This window comes from Glossina fuscipes, unplaced genomic scaffold (genome assembly GCF_014805625.2).
Source record: "Glossina fuscipes isolate IAEA_lab_2018 unplaced genomic scaffold, Yale_Gfus_2 61, whole genome shotgun sequence".
Taxonomy (NCBI): Eukaryota; Metazoa; Arthropoda; class Insecta; order Diptera; family Glossinidae; genus Glossina; species Glossina fuscipes.
In genome coordinates this window covers 1,604,692-1,630,105 of record NW_023998433.1, presented here as the reverse complement: position 1 = coordinate 1,630,105, position 25,414 = coordinate 1,604,692, and the positions used below count along the sequence as shown (strand labels likewise).

The window sequence follows — 25,414 nt, the reverse complement described above, 5'->3', positions numbered from 1 at the left end:
AATAAAAAAATTTTTTGAATTGTGAACAATAGCACGTGCATGACAAATGTAAACAAAAATTAGAATTTGCAACAACAATCACAGACGGTACCAGGTCTATACCTACGAAACACATATACGAAAATAGCGGTTTTAAGGTAGCTTTTCCACTCTTATACTATTTTCAATATAAAAGTGTGCAATTTTAAAATGGTGAAGAACGAAATAGCAAAAAAAAAAAATTTCCTGAAACATAAATATGCGCATTTATATGCAGTTCAGTAACATATCATTTATCTCCACAAACTATGCTACATTATTTATTATTTCAAAGAATCAAATGAAAAAGTGACAAAAACAAAATCCATAGGTCACCTTTTAATATACATTCAAAAGGTTGCACCACAAAATGCTCAGAATGCTGAGAATAAAATTAAATTTCTCAGAGTATTTCACGATGCCCATTGACTGTTCGCTTGCTTTGGCAATAGGGGAATAGAAAAATTAATCGTTACAAATAGAAACATTCTTCGATCGTAGGGTGCAAAGCGCGTTAAAATGAATAGTTCTTCATTTGACTGAAATTTTCTACGTACTATAAAAGATGTCGTTTTGAATTCTCGATTTACTGTACTGTTTATATTTACTATAAAATGCTTTATGTATGTATGTATATATATGTATGTATATGTATATATATGTATATATATGTATATATATACATATATATATATATATTTGCATTAATTTTGCAGGATAAAAATAAAGACGCATTTCTCTACATAATGCTTAATGTATTTATATAAAAAAGTTTCATAATTGAACTGATTTGATATTTACTGCTTTGGTATTTCTATGCATACACACTCATGCATATCTTTAATACATATCTATGCATATATTCGTATATTTATGCATACATATTTATATAAAATTAAAATTTTGCTTTTATAATAAATGTCCTACTGCTAAAAACTAGTTTGTTTTTTGTTTTTTTTTTTGTTAAATAAATCCTGTTCAACCTTTTTTTCATAATTTTCATTATTTTCATCTGTGGCATTTTCTGCTGTACATATATTTTCTTGTCTTATTTTCAATATTAATTCTTCTCGTTATTTCAAGAGAATTTTTATGAACTTAATATTTTGTTCTCTTTTATTTTGATTTCAACTAAAAACTTGTTTTGAATTTGTTTATATTATTTATATTTTTCTTATCCATTTTATTGCTTGTTTATAAAGGGTGAGATATTATTCTTTTTAGGTTTATTAGTGTGTTGTTTTGTGATTAAGGAATAAAAAAATTTTTTTGCACTAACTTTCTTGTTGTAATTTTTACAATATTTTTGTTTGTTTTTTTTTTTTTTTTTTTTTTTTGCTAGGTTGGAGCTCTTTAAATAAAATTAGTTTCCGACATTAGAAGAAATAAAAAATAAAAACAAAAGGAACGAAAAACAAAATTTGAGGCCTAATTTACGGTCTAATATAAAACGAATAGTCGTAATATGTTATGTTCTTATAAGCGATCACTGTTTACTTTTGATTTTATCAATAATAAATTTGGTATTATCCTTCCAAATTCGATCATCCACAATAATTTTAAGCGTTAGCATGATTTGTAACAAATAATTGAATTCGGCCTCCGAGTCGCAATAACTGAAACAGGCTTCATTAGCAAGTAGGAAACATAAAAAACGAAAAGGTGTTGACCAGTTTTAATCTAGACTCTTATACATATCTTCCAACTGCGGTTTAAAGTAATTTTTTAATTGAGGCCGTTTAGTTTTGAATGTGGGCGTTAGTAAGCCATTTTGTACCGAAAACGGATCGGGATGTAAATAAATGTCTTTAACCTTTAAAAAGATGTAGAAAAAGCAACAATGTTATTCATATATTAGTAAGCATTCAAATTAATCGAGATTTAACCTGTTCAAATGATTTTAAGCCGCTCTGCTTGCCCCACTTTAGCATATCGTTAATTATCAGTTCCTTCACTTGCCTATTATTGCATAGTACTGATAAAGTGCCACGTACGTTATTTTCGAAAGCCCATTGTTTTAACACATCAACGTCCGGCACTACTACGGCCACAATGCAACTCTGGCAAAAGTAAACAAGCAATCATATAAAATATCAATAAAAATTATATAAAATATGCAATGCCCATCTGAACAATACCTTAAGACTTTCTCCGTAAACGAATACCTGATTGACATATTGACTGAGGGTGTAAATATTTTCAATTTTCTCAGGCACTATGTATTCACCCTGGCTGAGTTTGAAGATATGCTTTCGACGATCAATTATACGCAGCGTGCCATTAGGTAGCCACATTCCTATGTCACCAGTATGATGCCAGCCTTCTGGATCGATAGCTTCGGCAGTTTTTTCAGGATCTTTATAATAACTTAAATATTCAAATTTATTCTTAATTATTTAATCAAATTCCGAAAAATATATTTTTTTAATAGAACAACTAACCCATGGAACACATTAGAGCCTCTTACACACACTTCGCCGGTGTTCTGATTGGCATAATATTCCATTTCAGGCACATCTACTAACTAAAATAAGGAACAATATATCAAGAATTTTATATTTATGACTATATTATGCAAAGATCACCTTAATGGCATTGCAGGAGACTGGAGGGCCCACATGATTAGGTACAAAATCACCTTGAACAGTCAGTGTTATAGCACCAGTGCATTCAGTTTGGCCGTAACCCTCGACCACTAAGCAGCCCAGGGCACAACGCATAAATGTTAGCACATTACCAGCTAAAGGAGCTGAGGCTACGACCATCAATCGCAAATTGCCACCAAAAGCTAAAATCACAAAGCGATCATAAACTATTGACGAAAAAAAGATATAAGAGCAATTAACCTTGATGTACTTTCGTGAATGCCAATTTATCCCAGCAACCATTACGTCTCAAGATACCCTTGGAGATTTCTTTCTCTTTAGCTTTTAGCGCCATATTAAATATTGTACGTTTAAGGGTTGAAACAGCGATGTCATTTTGTATTTTATCGTATACGCGATTTAAGAGACGTGGAACGGCTGGCATTACTGTGGGCTTAAGCATTTTTAGATCGTTCGTCAATTCTTTGATATCGCCCGAATAGAAACCTACGGCACCGCCCACATAATATATACCGTTTTCACAACAACGCTCAAACATATGCGCTAACGGTAGGAACGACATCATAATATCACCACATCGTATACGATGATCACCTAAATATAATATTGAATGTTAATTATAAAATATGAAGCAAAAAATACGGCTGATATAAGAGAATCCGAAAACTACCTAACTGCAGAATCACCGCACATACGCCGGCCACAACGTTTCCATGAGTTAACATCACACCTTTCGGATTACCGGTTGTGCCTGAAGTGTAGCATACTGTACATAAGTCGTCGACGGTGGGTGGAATTTCCGCATTATTAGTTTTGGCTCCCAATTTTTCCACATCGATAAAGGAGACAATTTGTATACCTTGACTGCGAGCATTCTCTAAGGTCATAGGTCTAACAGGTTTAATCGTTATAAGTATTTTTAATGATCGCGGGGCTTTCTCCAATAGCAGAGCTGCTTTACTATCATCCTCAACGATAACCATCATCATTTCTGTTTGTCTTATTATAAAAGCACAGGCATCTGGTCCTAAGGTGTCATAGAGTGGTACCACTACCAGCGAAAAACAGTAACAACCTTGCTCATAAAGAATCCATTCAGGACGATTTTGTGAATATATGCCGATCAAGTCCCTAGGGCGAGCACCCAAAGCGATCATACCCGAACCAAAATTTTTAGCCCTCAAGAGCGCCTCATCGTAATTGATCCACTGCAAAATACATATGTATATATATACATATATATATGTATATATATTTTATATTTATACATGGATCGCCTTTAAAATACAATGCTTGTTACCTGGTAAGGCGACGTTAAAGTTTCGCGCCATCCCAAACAAGGTCCATTATTGGAAGTATATGCACCTTCGCGAAATGTCTGATATAAAGTGCGCACACTTTCCGCGATGTAGCTGACAAATTTACCGTTTTTCGACTCTTTGTAGAACTTAGACACATGAATTTGATCTGGACCCTAAACGGAGTGTACGAATCGAGTAAAAAGAAAAAAATTGTGGAAACGACAATGAATCTAAAGAAATGCATGATTTGTGCACGTAGAAGGGCGACAAATCCGAGTTATTCATTCATGCCGTCAAAGAGCGATATTTATTTACATTTAAAAGAATTGATTTTTTAATAATCATAAACTCTGTACATATACATAAAAGCCACAATAGATCTTAGCATTTGATTATCGTACACCACCTGTACAAAATTCAATTTTGGTACAAAAAGCTTTTCAACTATTCGTTCCATAGACACTTGCGTTTATCACACGGCTTTCTAAATGCGATTTATATTTTGGTTTTTTTTTTTTTTTTTTGTCATTTTTCAGTTGGTTACATTTGACATATTAATGAAAGCACAACGTTAATGGGTGGCCTGTGATTCGACGTTTGCTCTTTTACAAAAAAAAAAAAAAAAAAAAAAAAAAAAAAAAGCCATTTAAAAAAAATAAAAAAAAAGTTGATAGCGAATTCTCAGCCATGAAGGTTAAGATTTCAACGAATTTCTATAAAAAAAAAACCCTAAAGCTTTTCACATCATGCCATTAGGCATAGTTGGACATTCATTAAACATTCTTATTAAACTTTCTTCTCAGTAATTGAATCTATTATTCGCGAGGTATATGGCAAACTTCGTTACCTCCTTCAAACCGCATGCCAAACAATGGTTGATGGCTGGGACAAAAATTCCGTAGAAATAACTTATTAATTTTTGTTGTAAGGCAGCAAATTACCGAAATTGTATGAATCACACGAATTTTAGTTTTTAAGCGAATCCTCTTATCAACAGCAACAGACCAACATTGGTGAAAAAAATTTTACAAAATTATGAACGATTTTACAAATTATTTCCGGGATTATAATCCTTCTGTTTCAAATTTTGCAATCAATGCAGTTTTATAGACACAAGAGCACAAGTCTTTTCGCAATTTAAATCGCACGTTGCTCGCAGATTTTGTGTATCTCATGCGATCATAATATCATATATATTTCAGTTCCAACATTTTTGCGGCTATATCTCATTGTTGCCGATATGTTAATTGACCTAACCGAACAATCAAATGTCTGAATAATACGTAGTATATGTTCCATTTATCCCGTTAGCAAATGATGGAATTTGGCAAGAGAAATATCAAAGAGTATGATGTTACGTGCATAACCGTAAAAAAATCAAAGGAATTGGCAAGCTCATCTTTTGAAGGATCCCATACGCCGGGGGGGTATGCGCGCTTCTCGAAATTTTTCTTAAGCATTTATAAATACTATTTATTTCTGTTATAGATCACATGAAATCTTCGTCTTGAAGGTAATAAAACAACGGTGTTCAGGTATTATTGCTTCTTAAGCTTTCACCATTTCACTTCCCGCTGTATTGAATATAGGCATTTCGCCAATTGAAGTCTTCCAGCCTTCGAGAGCTGCAACGTATTATTCAAAATGCATATCTTAGACCTACGCCTAGTGCCCTTCGTCGCGTCTTCGTCCGCTTCGTATGTAAGTTCTACCAGCTGGCGAAAAGTCACAATTTAACCTTGAATCCAATCTCTGTCAATCAGTCACACTGATTGAAAGCAATTATGATAGAATTGATATGCTTTGTACTTTATGAATGATAAACTGACTTGTCCAATGTCTAAATGCAATATATCGTACTAACATATCAAGTCGATAATGAACCCATTGATCAATACATTCGTACGACTGAGACAATAGAAAAAAAAGACATAAAAAAATGAAACGATCGACCGAGGAGTTTAAACTCAAACTGAAATATATAAATTGTAGCGCATTAGGATAATGATAATGATTAAATGGGAAATGTCTGAAAAGAAACGAGTACGTATGCGTTGTAAATGTTTCATTTTAATGCTCAGGATATATTTTACAAAGAGAAACGAAAGAGATGAGAATTGAAAGAAAAAGGAAAGAAACTTTCAAATCATGAGGGACATCAAATCAAAGACTGAGTTGAACGTACGAATATATATATACTAAGAGGATAAGTGCATATGTATGTGCAGTTTGGTTACGAAAATATGTGAAAATCACGAATTTATGCCTGTAGCACAGACGTATTAGCCTACCCGATGATTTAAATCTTGTAGAGGATCATATTTTATCTAAAATTAAAAAGAAAATTAAAAACAGAAAACACATTTTTTGTGTCTGAACGAACAAATTACGTTGAATGAAAAAAAAGAGAATAATGATGAGAAAAAAGTTTTCGAAACAAAACGAAAGCAAACGTTAAAAGGTCTAAAGGAAACAAAAACCAAAATAATTTAATTTTAAAATAAAACACATAACGAAAAGTCATCGAGGTTCATTACCAAACAAGAAACAACAACATATCGCCAACGCATAATGAATTTACCTTTAAAACATCGCTCTGACTGGCCATGTCAATAGGTGGCCGTATCGTAGTAATTTGACCGCAGCAGGACATTTTTATTAAAACTTTTCTCAATCGCTCTTGCCCGTTTTCAATTAATGTTAGTTAGTACGATACCTTCTGTTTTTATTTATGCGATTTTAATCATATATTAAGACCGTGAGATATTATTAATGTGCTTAATAAAATCGCTTCGTTACTTTTGTTCATTCCTAATGGTGTTGAATATTAATTTGTCAATAAAGTATACATATATATAATTATATATATATATATATATATATATATTATATATTTTATATATATATATATATATATATTATATATAAATATTATATACATATATATTATATATATATTATATATGACATAGTATATATATATATATATATATATTATATATATATATATATTATATATATATATATATTGTTTTGTTTTGTTTTTGCTTTCAGTTTTAGGTTTTATATTCTATTTATTAGCGAATTTGTTGTTTTAATCAATTAAACACAGAATAACAAATATTTGAACGCATATAAATATAAAGATATGTTTGTTCGCTTATTTATTTATCTATCTGTCGATGCTTCGATAGTGTTTTCGCCATCAATTCAATCTTTCTCTCAATTATAAACAAAACTTTTTATTTATCCAAAGGTCGAGCATTTCTTTTCATTTAGCCATAAATGTTTCTATACATTTTTTGTGTTTCTTTATATCGTTAGATCATTAAAGAATATTATGGCGCACACAACAAAGTATACTGAGAAAACGTCACTGAGATATATTTTCTTTTTTTTGTAGGTTATTTCGTAAGAGATATTATAAATTATTTTGATAAATCATTAAGGAGAAAATTCAAGGTTAATTTTAATTATTTCTAATGGATGGATTAATTAAATGGTTGGAGGCACGTGCATTGGAAAAGCATTTACAGTGTCCTCAGTGTCCACTTTAAATCCACCTTATAAGGATTGTCCGATCATCTTGGCCATCTTCTTAGCAACTTTGAACATTATAAAAGAAATCTTAAGACGAATGTTTACAAATCCCTAATTTGCTTTGAGAAATAACACCAGGTCGGTACGCACACTCATCAAATTACGTCATCATTATATCGTATCGTTATCATAATCATTAGAAATCTACGATTTTAAGTAATTGCATCATTACGTTTATAGAAATACTTTCAAAAGTTCGTCAGAAATCAATTCCTATAGCTTACAGCCTTCTTAACCATCTGTCCGCTTCTTATTGAATCTTGCGAGATTTTAAAAAAGTTTTTTTTTTTAAAAAAAAACAGGAAAGCAACATCTTATATACATATTAAGTACATTTTCTCGAATGAACTGTTATAATTATATTAGAGTTGAAGGAAGTTTTGATAACATTAACACATCCTCATTGATAACGTACGCTTTTTCGCTCCCTCTCAGGAATCCTCATATAAAGTTTAAACTAAAAGTTATTTATTATTTTTACTTCTTTTTTCTTTTTCCTATATGAACCAATCACTCAGGAGATATATTTTATTCGCGTATCGCGGCAGCGGTGAGACAAAACTACAAAGAAAAAGAAAGAAAGAAATAAGGGAGTAATACCGAGTAAGTGCTTTGTGCCATTGTGCTTTTGCCGACTGAACACTTATTAAAGCTACGACGCAGGTAAACTCTACGGAGATTGAGATTTGAACCCGCGTGAACATTGACTTACTAGACACTTTTCCTATCTATTCGACTACTCGCGCTGATTCAATAATACACACGGAATAGGCACTCTAGATCGGCAACAATAAAAATTCATTTAATTTTCTTCACTTAATCTTATTAACATTAAAATGGAGCAGATTTACTAGCTCAGGAGTAAAACTTTTAAGTACAAAGTTTAAGTCGAAATGTCTCATCTGAAATGAAATGAAATGAAATGAAATGAAGATCTCAGAAGCAAGGATTTTATGAATTGCAAAATATTTTTAAATTAAAGACAAGACACCTATCTTCTATATATGCATATGTCTATACCATTGGTTGGACGCGGTTGATTCTCTCTATATTCAGAATAAAAATGGAGATTTATATGGTGCATGTGCATGAGCACTTTATGATTAACGAATGAAAAACACGAAAAGCAAAGTTGCTCCTAATTTTTTTTCGCGTAGCCGTGTCCCTTGAAAAGTTTGGGACATTTTCAGATTCTTTTGTAAATTTCTAGACAATGCCTTGAGTTTTGCAAGCAGGAGAATGTTTACCGCAGTTACCACGCTGTTTAAAAGAAAATTAAATATTTATACACTGTAATATTCCTCCCGTTTTTGTTTATGTACTGCATAATCAGTTAAAGAATATATATTGATATTTATCTATATTTATCTGCTGTAGTTTATGAGGTGCTCTGAGTTGATTTACTATTATAGGCGTGTCTTTCTACAGATTTGATTCATTTTCAATACTAATCTGCGTGCATATATACATACATATATACATATATATATAAATATAAAATGTTTAAACAATTTCCAGATCATTTAATATCAACATCTAAACAATGCAGACAATTCACTTCGGCAATTAATTTATGTTTTAAATGTTTATAACAAAAATACAGAACGCTTATGCATAGTGCGTTGCGCGCGTCCCAAATATTATAAATAAAACAGACGCAAGATAAAAGGAGAAATATCAAAAATTGTGTGCATGTGTGTATGTATATGTGTGTGTGCATTCAATTCTAGTTAAAGCACTAACATAGGCAAACAAGAACGAATTCTTTTAGGTAACGGCGCCGAAATGTGTAAAAAGCTTAAAATTGCAAATAGAAGAAAAAAAAAAAAAAAAAAACAGAACGCGACAACTATAAACTATGATCGATGATAAATGCGAGCGAATTTCATGCTCTCTTCTCCAAGCGCGATAAAATTTCAATTCTTTTTTGTATATATTAATTGTTTATATTAAAAAAAAAAAAAAAAAAATCTTTTTGTGACATAAAAACACTGATTGATCGTGAATGTCGGCCAGATTTCACGTGTAAAAGGAGTCCGGCTTTTACACTTTTCAACTTATTAATCATTTTTCTATCGTAAACTGAATTGTTTAGTTATTGTAGATCATCCATCTCATAATCATTATCATAATCATCATTCGAACTTAGATTGTGATGACCAAAAAATGCCTCCAAAAATATGATAAACGCGCATAGCTTTCTTGAAGTAGCTGCTAATTGGAAAGATATTAGCGGCAATGCATGGCCAAACTTGGCTTACGTGCTTTAAAGAAGAGAAAGTAATGATATTTGTTATATAATAATATACTGAGATTTGTTTCAAAATACTCGGACATTTGAATTAATTGTATATAGACTTGGAAATTTCTCCAATACATCAAGCATGACCACAGGTCAATGCGATATAATCTCATGTGAAATTTATGGAAAAGAAAAACAAAAAAATGGAAAGATTATACATTCCCATGTGCTTAGTGAAGTTATGAATGTTTATTAACACACACATGCAACCGAAAATGCATTATTATAGAGATAAAAGGGGGAGAAAGAGGAACGTCTACAGAAGGTGATTGCTGCTCGAAACTGCTCGAAAAAAGTCATCCCTTTGAAAGGTGATAATGGATTTTCGTGAGATGAGAAAACTTGAATAGCTTATGAACACAAATTATTTCCAAAAACAAACCGAATCGATTGTGAAATGATTAATGGGTTTCAGGATAAGTAACCTTAAACGCGTTTTAGCGCGACTATCAACCATGAATGAAGCAAAAAACCAGAATTGATTTAATTCAATTCAATCTTTTTTTTGACTTGAAGCAAATTAATTTACTTGTGCCTTGAGAAGATTCTATGCAAACTTAAGATCGCATTTCGTGGAGCAAATTCTCCAATATTTGAATAATTTTACAAAAAGATAAAGAAAAAGTGTTTTAATATCATTCAAAGTCAAAATTGATCAAAGCCTTAGAAAAGGTCATAGTTATCATTCTTAAAGACGTAAAAGAGACTTTCTTCTTTACATTACCTTACCCTTATTGCGAAAACGATTACAGAGAGAGATTCAGTGCAAATCCTCTTTGGAATGAAAATGAAACTTGGAACTTTAAGAAAGGTGCTTGACAAATCAATTTGTAAGAGTAACGATCTAAGGCCAATTGTTTTAAGAAATTTTTCACCCAACTCTAAGCCCGTTGATAGAATAGATGGATTCTATCGAAAGATCGTCGATTGGCAATTGCGAATGTGTCGCATAAAAACTTGATTGAAATAATTTCTCACTTATTTTAGAGTCACGCTACTTCATTATTTATCCTTAGCTTCCTTAGTGCAATTCGGCTTAAATTTCATGTGAATTAAGACCGGAAACGCAAATAAATAGATATGAGTCATAAAATCGATTCCGAATGATTAGGAACTTACGTACTCTAAGGACTTTTCTCTTTTTGTTAAAACATCTTTCAATATTCACCTCACTCGCAACGGTTAATATAAAAAAAAAAAATAAATAAATAAATAAGTAAAAAAACTAGAAATCCAATTTTTGTTTTGAGAATAATTTTTTGATAGGAACTTGATATGGGTTTAATATATTTTGTTTTTGTTGTTTGTTTTAAATGAATTTTTTACTTTTTTCTTTTATTTATTTTTATTTTCTTTTCCTAATTACTTGGAACGCTTTAATTATTTAGTAATCATATTTTTATTGTTGTTTTTATTTATTTATTTATTTTTTGTTTTTTTTTGTTCAGTTTTTTCCATTGGTTATAATTCAAGTGGTTGTCAGTTGACACATTTCGATTATAAACATAGCGATTAATTACGTGCACAAAAACAAAAAAGAAAAATAAATAAAAATAAATAAAAATAAAAAGATTTCACTGCTTCTTATTGTTTTACGTAATGACACATTTTTTATTTATTTGTTTTTATTTGTATTTTTGTTAATTTTTTTCTTAAAAATTTTGATTTTATTAAAGTTATGTATGAAGGAATCTAAAACTTTTTTTTAAAGATATTTTTAGATCTTCAGATTCTTTCATATATGTTTTGATGCGGATTTCTTTCGCTTTTGCACATGAAGTTAAAAACTTTTTATTATATAAACTTTTTAATTAAAATTGAACTTTCTTTAGAATAACAAACAAACTTAACAAAAATAAAAATGAAAATAAATAAACGCATTCAACTTGGTGAGAAGCTAAAATAAATAAATACATATAAGATATATATGTTTATGAATTAAATCGCACCGCGCTAGACGTCTTCAGTCGTACTGTGGCTAAAGATCTGTTGCGACCATTGAGTGCAATGAAAATTCTTTTTCTTTTTTGTTTTTTTTTTTTTTTCTTTTTAATTTTTGAGAAACTTTTAAAGGCAATTAGCCAAAAATGAGATTTTTAAGGAAAAAAAAAAAAAAGAAAAAAAAACGGAAAGCTACTGAATACAACGAATTTTACAGACAACTCGATTATCGGTTAGCAAGATTCAAATCCGATCAAATAAATAATTATTTGGCCTACAAAAATGTCATGACTTTTTCGAGGAAAGAACTTCATTTTGATCGATTCTTGCAAATTGTGTGTGTGAATCGAAAAACCTAATTTAGGAACAATATCAAAATACTAGGTAGCGTACTTGTCATGTATCAAGCAATTCAACTATTTAAGAAAGTATCTGCTAGTAACAGTCAAACCTTTAAAAATATCATTTGAATTTTCAATTCTACTTTTAATTATTCCCCAAAACTATTCGAAATGCTTCTACACTGCTTTCAAGATTATTTCATACGCCATACATCAACTTGTAAAAATAGTTAATTGCTCAAAAGCACTTTAATATTATCGATATTTTTTTTTATTAAAATTCTTGTCATGTAACATGATGACTAATAAAATGTTTTCGAAAAAAAAAATTTCTAATTGGCATCTACACTTCGTAATATTTTGAAGTTTGTAGCACGAAAGTGAATGAAAATGTTTGCTTGTTTGTTTAAATTGCATGTTGTTAACTTTTTTTTTTCAACTAACAACCTAACAATGTATGAATTTCATTTGCAAGCAAAACAAAGACGGCAATGTTTGCGATGGAAGTGTTTTTGTGAACAACCATAACCTCCACCAAATGCTTTTTGCTCGTCGCAATTGGTCGGCAGATTTATGAATGAATTATTATCCATTCTTAATTTGATTTAAACGTAACTTCATGATAAGACATTTACAATTTTATTTTATTTTATTTTATGAGTTCCCAAAACAAATTGATGACTTGACGCAGGGACAAATATAAACAAAGTAAATAGATAAACAGCAGACAGGCATGAATATATCAAATATGATACTTGCCAAGAGTATCGTATTTGTCCAAATTTCTTTTTACACGCAATTATTTTACCCGATTTTAAAATAACACGGTTAACAAATAACGACGAGTAATACATTTTTTTACAAAACATCTTTGTTCTAACACGAATTTCAAAAAAAAATCTTTTTTAATTCAAATTTTTTGACTTTATGAGTGATATATATATCATTTATTATGAAAAATACCCGAATTTTATGATCACACTTTCCTTTATCTCGTTATACTTCAAGCTGAAATCAGCATTTCGTTCGGCGTTACTCATTATTCTTTTTGTGTTAGTTTGTTCAGTTCGTACTATCATCAATAATTACCATAAATTTCTAAAAGTTGATGTTCATTTGTTGATGGTCTAGGCCATGGTGCACGCCTGTTATCAAGTTACGATGAAATTGATTTTTATTCCTACTTTCAATTCAAATTTTTGTAGTTTTCGGTAATAAAAATGAATTGTCTTCGTTTCATAAATGTGTAGTATGGATTACTTTATTATTACTTTTTTTGCACAGATTTGGAGAAAATATATTTAAAGTTTTTCATCTCGTACAATTTTTTTGAAATTGGGGAATATATATATATATATATATTCCCAAATTTACGATATGTTGCATGTATTTTTTACACAATTTTCTGAGGAACATATTAGCCGTGCAAGAAAAAAGAGTTGGATGTAAATGTTAAAAGGGTCTGCGATGCGTTTTTCTTGTTGACGTCACAAACGAAGTAATAAGTTTTATACATCAAAGTTTCCTTAAAGCTACAATGAAAATTGTCAGAAAGTATAGGCTTCACTTTAAACGTATTAAATTATTTTAAATGTTTAACTTTTCATAGTGTACCACGCATGCATGTCATGTGTTAAATAATACATTTTTTTTAAGCATTTGGGATAACTTTCTTCTTTTTTTTTTTTTGTAATATATAAGAGAAATAGTCGTCTCAGACAAGATGGGAGAATACCTTAAGAATTATTCACGCGGCAGTAATTTCCCAAACACATTAATTTTGAAAATAAGATCTATGTGTTCGCAAGTGTACCGCAATTGTACGGTGCTCAAATTAAAAAAATGGGAAATTTGTATGCATAAATATGTATGTAATATATATATAAATATTTGTTGTTGTTATTGTATTGCTAATTAAATCACTTAAAATTAATTTATATAAAATTTAAAAAAAAATTTTTTTTAGCTAAAAAATTTAAAAAAAAAAAATGACAAAAAAAGAAATAAAAACTTTTTAATAAAATAATAGAAATTAATTTTTGACTGTGTACCTATAGAAAAACTGATCTGCACTGCATCCAAAAAATACAAAAAAAAAAAAGAGTCAAACAATAACAAAAATTCATTCATAATTCATTCTGTTTTCTTTTTATTTTTGCCTTTTCTGTCTTTATGTAAAAGTCTCACGGTCTTTGCAGATTTAAAAAGTTGATCTTTATCAATCAATCAATAGTTTTAATTGTAATGAAATTCTACTCTATTCTATTCTAATATGTATATATAGGCAAACGAAATAGATAATTGAATAAACTTGTAATTATGGCAACCGGATTGTTCGCAGCCGCAAAAATTGAATACAATTTTATAATAAATGATTTTTAAAAGATTCATAAACAAAAAATCATACGGATTAAACAGAGACAATTGACTTAAGCGTCTGACCGATATCTGCGTTAATAATACATCTTTTTTATACAAAAATTGCATGCAAAAAGAACAAAAAATTTATACATGCCGAGGCATATAAACATTGTTATTTCTTATTCATTTGATTAGCATATTATTTACAGATAATAATGTACCCGCAGTTACAGATAGTCACCTCCTACAAGAAAGAGCAAAAACAACGGCATCGAAAACAACTATACAATGCATTTATTTCACATTTAATGATAACATATTTTTAACCCCTTTTCGTATGATATATTAAATATGGGATTGCGGCGTTTAAAACTGCGTCCAGAAATATATTTGAAAGACTCGATACTATAATAATATATATATATAATAGTATATATTCGCAGTGCAAACTCAAAAAAGTCCACCGAGTGAAACAATACAAGGGCTTAATACATTTATAATTCCGTTTGTAAACACAAAGGATACATCGCCTATTAGACATTCTCTAATGGGGTATGTCTAAATTTCAGTAACGTAAGACTCTAGATATAACCACCCGCTCCTTCTCAACTTAAAACAAAAAAAAAAAAAAAAACATCCAAAAGAATTTGATACAAATATTTACTACAAACAAAATGCCTTGTATGAAAAAAAAGAAAATTATTAGACTTAATCCGTTTCAAGGCTAATTACACAAGAGTTGCAAAATTTTTCATTTTTTATAAAGTGTACTCGCACGTAAGCAGATTTACCAAATTCCCATACTATCTTCTTATAAATTTATGAAACTCAAACACCTACCAATGAAACAGATGCACTGATATCTTTATATGAAGTTTTAAATGCCATTTTAAATGAGAAATGTACTTGCATCGTACTAATATATAATTGTGCCCCAAACAAGACTGTACCTAAATAGGTATTCTGTGAGGTCACAAATCTCTGCCTATAGAAATTAAAAAGATCACTCGATCTACCATTCAATTCGATTCAAAATTCATCATAAAATATTTCCCGATAATATGATGAACTTGTACATGTGCTTTTTCAATTTTTATTGAATTTGATAAATTTGAAATCAATTCTTTAGGGAAGCGATAAGTAGGCAGAAAAAGATTTTTATCATTTTAATATTATTGGAAATAAATAAAATTTCTTATATATACACATCCATATATATACATATATATATATATATACTTACTTCTAGTATGGGTGATTGATTTTCCAGAGGCACTAGCGGTTTTTCTGGTATTGGACGTGTCATAAAATAATACGCTGATGCAGCTGCTATACCAGCTATGGTTATGGCACCGACAGTGCCACCCAAATAATACAAATATCCATCGATTTCATCAACTATCAACAACCGGAAAGTAAAGTTAAACAAAAAAAAAAAAAAGAAACAAAAAGGGAAGAAAAAGAGAAAAAATGCATAAAAAATCTCATATCTCATAAGATACCAAAACTGCTAAGCAACTTACACAAATATGAGATGTTGCTCATAACGAAGTGATTTAGATAAGCCCACATTGATTTTTCAGGCAACATCTGGTTTCCGAAATTTAATTTCTTTTATATATATATATATTCTTAGTAGTAATATATATATATATATATATATATATATATATATATATATATGTATATATATGTATATATAGATATATATGTATTAATTTTTATTTATTTATGTTTTTTTTTTTTAATCTACCACTTTGTGTAAGATTTTTATGTCTATATATCTATATATACATATATATATGCATATATATACACATATATAGACGTATATATATATATATACATATATATATATATATATTTATATATTTATATATACGTATATATGTTTATATATGTATTAATAGCCTTCTTAGGAGTGTTATTGACTGAATTCGTTAACAATTATTTTTCAATTGTAATATCTTCTTAGTTCGTTTTTCGTTACGTTTCCAAAAGAAATAGGTAAATAGTGCATAATGATGATATTCCTGAGATTTTGTTTTCCGGTTTATTTTCGGTATAAATTTCTGAACTATACATATAGCATGCGAGCGACGTCTTTTTAAAATATTTTTTATAATACAAGCGATACCGATCGGTTCAACGCGTTGTTTTTCCAATGCGTATTATATACTATAATCAATGACTACTCATTGATTAATTCGTAATGGACAAATGGATATAAATAATTTGTTGTTAATTTGTGGTCGATTCTGAAAAAAGACAATATGTGCAAAAAATTGCATTAATTAAAAATAGAATAAAAAAATAAAATAAATTTAAAAAAAAACTCAGTAAATAATCAATATGAATGCTTGTAACGCTTTATAACTTAATCGTGATAATTACACGGAGAGCCTTAACAGAATAAAGCATTTGTCTTTTCCATTAAGGGATCTCTGATTTGTGTAATAAAAACTTGCATTGAACTACACACAAATACGCGCACTCTTATTTGCATACTAACTCTACATACTCCTCATATGTCGCATGAAATAAATGTACAATTTATAGCACAGTGCTACCTTTATAACTAAGAAGTCCCTTGCCCCTTTATAACTAAGAATTTCCCGGAATTGAACACATTTTCACTTAGAGCAGAAAGCACTAAACTGAACAACAATTACAATGACATTTTTATATCCCGTTGTCGTTTCTACGCATTGCCTATAATCTTACGAATGATAAACGTTTAAATAATGAAAATAACGTACGGTTTTCAATGTAGCAGAAAGTACTGTATTTAAATAATTTATCGGTGCCTTCGAATTAATACAAAATAGAACTTTAATGGGAATTTTTCCACATGTTTTCTTTTTAATTGAAAAAAAATTTTTCCTTTTTTTTGGTTTACCATTTAAAAATTTATTAAACACATTATCAAAGCAAATGTAAACGTTATTATTACGCGGTATTTTTCACAGATTTCGACTAAAATTTATGCCGCTAGTATAAAAGAAGAAAAAACAAAAGAGAATGACGCATAGCGAGTGGCTACAATTAAATCGGTTACATTATTAATAATGTAAGGAATTCGCGGGAAAAAGTCGTCCTTTAGGATCTACTAAGCTAAAGCACTTTTTAAAACTATTTTCTTGAGATTTTTTCTCGACTTCAGTCAAGTTCATAGGCTCGGATTCCCGTAGAATTATAACGATATTTCGGACATACTTTTGCTTACGTACAGACGAGTCTATATGATATAATAAATAAATTATATGTTCAGAGCTTTGGAAAAGTTTCCGGCTCAGTTTCTTTACATTTAATCGGAGATGATATAAACGAGATAATTGAAACTAGAAAAATATCCGATTGGCACCCGTTTAAAGGAAACTTTTAGGACAAACACTTACAACAAAAAGGAGAGGTGTATTCGTTTTAAGAGTCTTGGATTGGGATAAATTCAATTGTCGCAATTACTAGTTTTTCTAATTTAATTTTAATTTTGAAAGGTCGCATCGATCCGTTGATTACTGTTTTGATACAAATTACTTTTGGAATATAGACGCTATTGTGAAAAAGAAGAATGTAAGTCCTGTGTCCTCATTTTCAACTATCTTGGGATAATGGAAATTATATACAAAAGCTAAAGACATGCCTTGTACATTTCCTGTGCTCGTATCTAGATGTAATGACAAACATTGTATCACAACTCATCGTTCGATCGCTCCTAGTTTGCAGTCAATTAAATTTGCATCAAAAAAGAATTATTGAGATGTTGTTGAAAACAGGAACAGAAGAAATGAACAGGCCTCACTCATGGTAAAATTATGGGAAAAACGCGCCTCTAAAATTGTTTTTCTTTTTTATAAATATTACCCCCCTTAAGGAATATTTCCTATACGTGTATAAACACGGTAGCGGTGAGTAACAAATGCGACGATAGAGATATCACGTGTAACTGGGAGATTTATTCTTGATCGGGTCGAGCATACCTTTTAGCTCGACCACACGCGAATAGCAATTGAAGTATAGGTACCACAATTGGAATTGCACCTACCTATGCCGAGTCGCACTTCTACTTCTTTACTAGGCTACGCGATAGCTTTGAATAAAACGAAAAAGCCATTTATTCGCGATATTTGACCAAAGTTCATAACGCTTTAAGTTAAATAAACTTTTAGTTATCTCTTAAATATTAATATTTTGAAAATTCGTGATTCTTTACTTTTTAATTTTAAGTTTTCTTCATTCTTCTTCACCGACTTAAAGCTTACTGTTATCGTTTTTATAAGAGCGACCATTGTGAGTGAGCAAAGTTCCATTTTGCAATAATCAAATAATAGCATATATACGGAACAGTATATATATATATATATGTATATATATATGCATTTAATATGAAAGAAGCAATTTATATGAAAACAATTCTCAAAATTTATATTCACCTTAACACGAATAATGGATACCTACCACCTACTGAGGGTCATTACGTCTTTCTATCAAATCACTATTAATTTTCATTGTGAGATTATTCGAGAGGATTCAAGTCGATAATTTAATTTAGTATCCTTTCGCGTTTTTTTTTTTTTTTATTTTTTAATGCTATTCTCTTTACGGGATCAAATTATTGAAGACCTAATTTTGCTAAATTGAAAATGATCTCTTTCGAATTTCCGCTGATCGCTTCCCAGAGAGGAATAATTGCAGATCGATTCAGAAATTTTGATTCATAATCGCTAAAAAAAATTAAGACATATCCCGTCCGCATTTACTGTTACAAAGCGTGTAGTAAATATAGAAATCTCTCCACCTTTCGTATAAAAATATATGGAAATAACAACAAACAACAGCTAATGTGTTGAATGTTAAGAAATGCATCGCTTAACGCGCAATAAGATAGAGCGCGCAATATTGTTAACTGTCGTCTTTCAAGTAATTTGTATACACTTTTCGTTATAAAGATCTTTGAGAGTGCTTTTAACAGCTCGAAGATGTTAAATCACTCTTAAACCTGTCTTGTCTCTCAATATCAATTCTAAATACTTTGCGTTTTATCGGCCTTTTTTTCGAAGATAATAAAATATTAATAATAAAAACAAAAAATAACTCGTCAAACCAACACAACAACTGATTAAAATTTGCGTCGTTTAAACGTTTAGTCCGTTTCCAAATTTTTGCTTCTTTATGCTGATTACAGGAGATCTCGTACTTGAAATGCCACCAATATCCAGCTGAGATTCGCTTTTAGCAAAAATTGTTACAATTTTCCTTTTCATTTATTTATTTTATTTTTTGCTTTTTTTTTTTTTTGTTTCAAAACTATAAAAAGGTTTTTGAAAATTTTTATGAACGAGTTTTAAATAAAATACAAAAATTTCGTTTGTGTGTTCTTTATCTTCTGTCGGCTTGTTTTTCCTTATTAACAAAATCGTGAAAATTTCATCTGACGTTGCACTTATTCAAAAATATGTTTACTCACTGTAAATAGAATTTGATTGATTTGTTTTTTCTTTATAGTTTTTCTTTCAATTTCGGATTTTGAATTTCAATTGTCATAGGATTAATTCATATCATAGGTGAGCAGAAAAAGACTCAAGATAGCTATGCTGACTTAAAGATTAATCTTGATTTGCACTATAAATAAGTTCAAGATATTGGATCTTGAAATTATTGATTTCAAAAGTATTCACGCAACACAACTTGCATTTGAATTAGAACGTGGAACGATATAAATAATATTTACTGTAATCGGTGAACAATTGAAGATCGATTTATTTATTTATGTTCGTTCGCGTGCGCACTTCTTCGAAACCACTACCGCACACGGGTTACAGGGTCGTAAAATAGCTCTCCATTCATTCTATAACCTTTGAACCATCCCAAATAAGCGTAGAAATCGAATTTATCAGTGAACAGAGCGCATTTCAATAACAAATATGAAAATAATTTAAATCTTTTATTCAAAATTCGTTTACACTCTGCCTACCCTAATGCCTGTCTTATGAAACGACACATGCCTTCGACTTATGGTTTAAATTAAACAACGCATGCATGTCCCTCAACCCTTAACCGGCATAAGACAATCAAGTTATCGAATGCTAGACAGATATTTTAGAAAACACACATGGCAGCACTACTAACAAAAACAAAAATACTTCAATTTCCTCTCACACAAGTGGTATGTAATGTAATTAATTTTAAACAGTCGTAATATTTATACGATGGAAAAGAAAAATAATGGGTAACTGTTAGATTTTTGCTAATTTCCACAAAACACAATACTATAATAATTTAAGCCGTTCTCGTAATTGTGAAAAAAGGAATTTAAAAGCGGAATTTTGCTCTTTTGCTGCAACAAACGTTAGGATAGAAGGATATGGCAAAATCTATTTGAAAAAATATGGAAATTAATGGTGAACATGCGCACTTTATGACGTTTTCCAAATACGCGTTACCCAGCATTGATAGTTTCGAAAGTTATTCGAGAGGCACGTCTCCGAAGCCATAAAAATAAACGTTTAGTCTTGCTTAGGATAGTAACTCCTGAGCCAATTGTATATGTCTGTCCGTCCGCCAGCTCGGCTTCTATTATTAAAACATCTAATAATCGCAACGCCCATTCACAAAACGAAATATTGATTCTTATTTAATAAGAATAGATTAATTCAAAAATTACGCGGAATTCCTTCACAAATGACACTATAATATTTAGAAGATTTTTACAGTTTGTTTGTAAAAGAGAATAAATTGACGGCGCAAAATTTTCTACATTTGTTTGTCAGAGCCATTTGGCCATTTGACAATTGAGTGCAAAAGTAGTTCTTAATGGCCAACGATGACGCTGACACATCTTACCTTATCTATTTATATATATATATATATGGGATATGGATATCGTCCGAAAGCGTGTTTAATCTCCTTTTAGAAATATTTAACAATTAGAATATATTTAAGGGATTAAAATGTTACAGCAGTTATTACACTTAAATTGTTTATAACTGTTTATCAGTTCTATACAAAAAATTTATGAATAGAATTGGTCCGAATCCGTCCAGAGATGGATGCACAATTGACAAATAAGCTCTCTAATCGATTTGCTTATATTTACCATAAGCGACGAGTATCCAAGATATTGCTTAAAGTGTATATAGCTCTCAATCACTCAATTTACTCATAATTTGTTTATAAAACTTCAACTCAATATCTCATTACTTATGTTCATAAATAACTGTATGAGCAACAGCGAGCTCAGAGCTTATCTGCTTTGAAGAACCAAAACGTTCTTCTTTTCTTTTTTTTTTTAAACAAACAAATGCATTGATGATGACCTAACACCCAAACCAGGATATGTATGAATGAATGTATTAATTCGGATTTTTCGTTCTTTCTTGAGAGCTCATGCTGGGCATTCTTTTTAGGTTAAAGACATAATGAAATTATCTTTACGAAGAGCTCCAAGGGTAAGCCTAATAAATAAATTTTAACAACATTTAATTTCAAATTTCCAAAAGAGGCGAGAAAATGAAACGAGGCCTTACATTACATTAGCTTTGCTGTTATTGATGTTGTGTTTTCGTCTAAGTCTTACGCCAACATATACATTTGCATTCATACTTCATAAGCATACGTACAAAAATGGTTCAATGATTATTATTTATACCTAAAAGTACAACTTTTAGAGCACGTTGTGTAAAACACCCATGTGCTTATACACATGTATCCATGAGAATTATGAGTTCGTTCCAGTGTCTGTTAGAAAATCAAAAACAGGGCACAATTTGCTGATTTTTCATGAACAGAAATCGATTTTCCTTTAATTTTATTCAATTGACGATGAATTCATTTAATTTACACAAATTTCTCTCTCATTCTTTATCGCTTGTTTCTCATTTATTTACCAAAAATTTAAAAACCAAAGGAGATAAATTTTTATAAAATATCATAGAGTAACACCAGACGACTATAAAACATTTTATCTTTTACAAACACAAATTTAGTATTACTTGCTGTAAACTGATTTTTACACTATAAGAAAGACCGTAAATTACAATTCGTTGAACAATCTGGTCGCCATCGTGTTTTATTGATTTTTCTCTGCTGCTTTAATTATTTAATATGCAATGAAATTATTTCAAATCTTTTTAAACATTTACTGGTTAATTATTTCTTTTTTTTTTTTTTTTTAGGGTTACTTAATAATTCATGTATTTTTATCCCTTCTTTCTTCTCTTTTTATTATTTTGCAAAGAAATGTTATTTTGCTGTACCTCACTCTTTTTCTTTACTGGCATATTTAAAAAAAAAATAAATGAAAGAAGATCGAATTTTTGCTTTCTTAAGTTCAAGGATTTTTTGTTGTATTGTTTATTCGCACGTGAGTCGGAGTTGAAATATATATATGTATATATATACATATATATATATATATATATATAAATATTATGTCTATATATGTATATATAAGTGAACATAAATGTACATATATATGTAGAGGCATAAACATTTATATTTATGCATATCTTTATATGGTTATAGTAAGCTGGCTTAGTTAGCCATACTCATACTCACTCATACATACATATATCATGTACACACCATAAAATCCAGTCGTGACGAGCGCAATAAGAAGATTTAAAGGGAGGCGAAATATGGCATAATGTTTTTAATTTTATAACGTTTGGGGAGCAAAGTCAATTATTAGCTTAAGCACGCATCGTTTTTTTGCAGTGAAGGATTGTTATAGTGATTCCCTATTAAAGTCATTTGAAATGTATTTATAATTAATATTTTCGTAAAATAAATTAAAAAAATATCTTAAGAAACGAAATATATCTTGCAGTTGCAATTTGATTTAAAGAACTCTTTTCAAGTAGGAGAAATCAGACACCTTTTTTACTTAAATGGCGAACCTTAACTGCCGAAACTAAAAAGCAATAAGAAAAGGGTTAAGGGTTAAAATAAAATCTAACAAATTGAAGTACCAGTAACATAAGATAAAAAATAATCCATACATAGATATAAAATACGGTCTTTGCAGATAAAATACTATCACTATAGATAAAAAATGCTACCTCTATATATAAAGAATACTGCTTTAATAGATATAATGAAATAAAGAGAATGTTCTCATATTTCACATATTTCCCTTTACGCCTTTTCAGAAGAAATTTTTAAGAGTATTTCGCAAATCAAAAGAAACAAAAAAAAAGAAATTATTGTTATTGATTTTCATATTAAGTCTCTTTCACATCTCTTGACGAATATAAAGAAAACTTTACAGAAATTTGTATGGATTAAAGAGAGCCAATTTTACTCGCGTTCTCTTACTATGTTTCTGACTTGATTTTTACCCCTCTTCGCTACTTTTTCTCGTTAATTTCTGAAATGCTCGAATTTTCTACCAAAAATCAACCTATAAAATAAAATCTATATAAAATATAAGCAAAAGCTTTATATATATTTATATTATAAAAATAATATTTTCGAAATTCGAAATTACTTTTTGAAAGCTTCACATTTGCGTACAAATTGATACACCAATATTCTTTGAACCAAAGACGGTGTACTTTTACTGTAAATTTCTCGACAAAACTTACCCAGTAAATTGTCATTAAAAATTTGATTCGGAAGGGGCAATTTTTTGAACCTTCTGTCATACAACTGTTCCAACGATAATTAGATCTTTATTTGGTAAAAAGATCAAACTTGGAATATTTTATGGTGAAAATGGTACATAATAGTAAATTGCTAAAGAAATCAATCAACCTTCTGAATTTGGACCTCGTAGATTTATTATTTATAATATAAAATTTTTAGTGTAAAATGTAATGAAAAGGTTGGAACAATATTATTAAGTGCATCCATCCGAAAGTTTTGTCTCAAAACTAACCTAAGGTGAGGGTGGCATGGCCAAGTTAATGAAAAACAACTAGTATGATTGGTATCTAAAATTCGCTTAAAGGCCAAACCGCTCGATTTTCTTTTTTTGGTTTCTTGAACCATTTTAATTTTTCAAAATACATCATATAGTTGTAAGTGAAATAGCACGATTGTAATAATAATTTCAACAACTTAGCCACATGTCACATTATGCCTCCGCGCTATTACGTCACATGCATAAGTAAAATAATCATGATTATGTTACAATTATTCTCAGCAATGAGATCGATTTATGCGATCAAAATTGTTAGTAGGCTTCGTTCGATCAATCGAACCTCTAAACAATACGTAAAATGCTATTAAAACCGCGAATATCGGGCGGCAGACTATCTAGGTTTATTTCTCGAATTTATAATCGTTTCCTTACGTCAAACATGACGAGTATGATCTATTAGCGCAATTTACTCAAATTGTGCCAATTTATTCTAAGAAATAATAATTCAAAGATGTTTGAAAAAACGTAGAGTTCAATGATTACATTCTCATCTTATGCACTTTTGAAGAAAGGCTATATAGGGGCCGCGGCGCATCATACATTTTTTTATATATCTATAGTTATTTATATAAGGAGTTTTCAAAACAAGGCGTTATATGAGAAGTGCTCATCTCCAATTGTGTTCGTCCTTCGACCAAAACATGTCGGTACATCAAATTTTATCAAAATATCACAAAGATTTCGGACTGTACGTTGAACAAAAGGAAACAAACAGACAAACTTAAACTCGATTTCTGACGCAATCGGTATAATAAAATTTGGCTATATCCAAAGTCATTCCGAGTGTTGCATACATCTGTACAAATTTAATATACCCTTTTATCATAAATGGGGCAGAGTATAAAAATGTTTATATATGAATAGACTATCAATTATTAACTAGGTATTATTAATTGAAATAAGTTAAAATATTTTTAGATCAATTTGTGTGAATGCACACAGCCTATACGTTATACATTATATTAGTTTGGGGAAAAAGAAATCCATTATTTTTATATGAACTTCAGGACTTTATTTAACAT

At 29.9% G+C, this 25,414-nt stretch overlaps 1 protein-coding gene across 4 annotated transcripts; it reads right to left on the bottom strand.

Moving 5' to 3' along the window:
• Window positions 1–1,489: 1,489 nt before the first annotated feature.
• LOC119637768 (long-chain-fatty-acid--CoA ligase 5) lies at window positions 1,490–22,568 on the bottom strand. Of its 4 annotated transcripts, XM_038034035.1 has the most exons (12): window positions 22,119–22,568; window positions 16,461–16,728; window positions 15,994–16,060; window positions 15,714–15,868; window positions 3,925–4,098; window positions 3,295–3,832; window positions 2,865–3,218; window positions 2,604–2,806; window positions 2,460–2,542; window positions 2,157–2,385; window positions 1,905–2,078; window positions 1,490–1,831 (listed from the first exon to the last, which is right to left on the bottom strand). In XM_038034035.1, exons 2-12 carry the CDS (start codon window positions 16,488–16,490, stop codon window positions 1,694–1,696), a joined length of 2,145 nt encoding a protein of 714 aa, XP_037889963.1. In that variant the 5' UTR covers window positions 16,491–16,728; window positions 22,119–22,568; the 3' UTR covers window positions 1,490–1,693. The 4 variants fall into 4 exon arrangements, with proteins under 4 accessions (XP_037889963.1, XP_037889964.1, XP_037889965.1 ...); XM_038034036.1 differs by lacking the exons at window positions 16,461–16,728; window positions 22,119–22,568 and adding an exon at window positions 18,684–18,699; XM_038034037.1 differs by lacking the exons at window positions 15,714–15,868; window positions 15,994–16,060; window positions 16,461–16,728; window positions 22,119–22,568 and adding exons at window positions 6,217–6,252; window positions 6,507–6,736.
• Window positions 22,569–25,414: the final 2,846 nt, after the last annotated feature.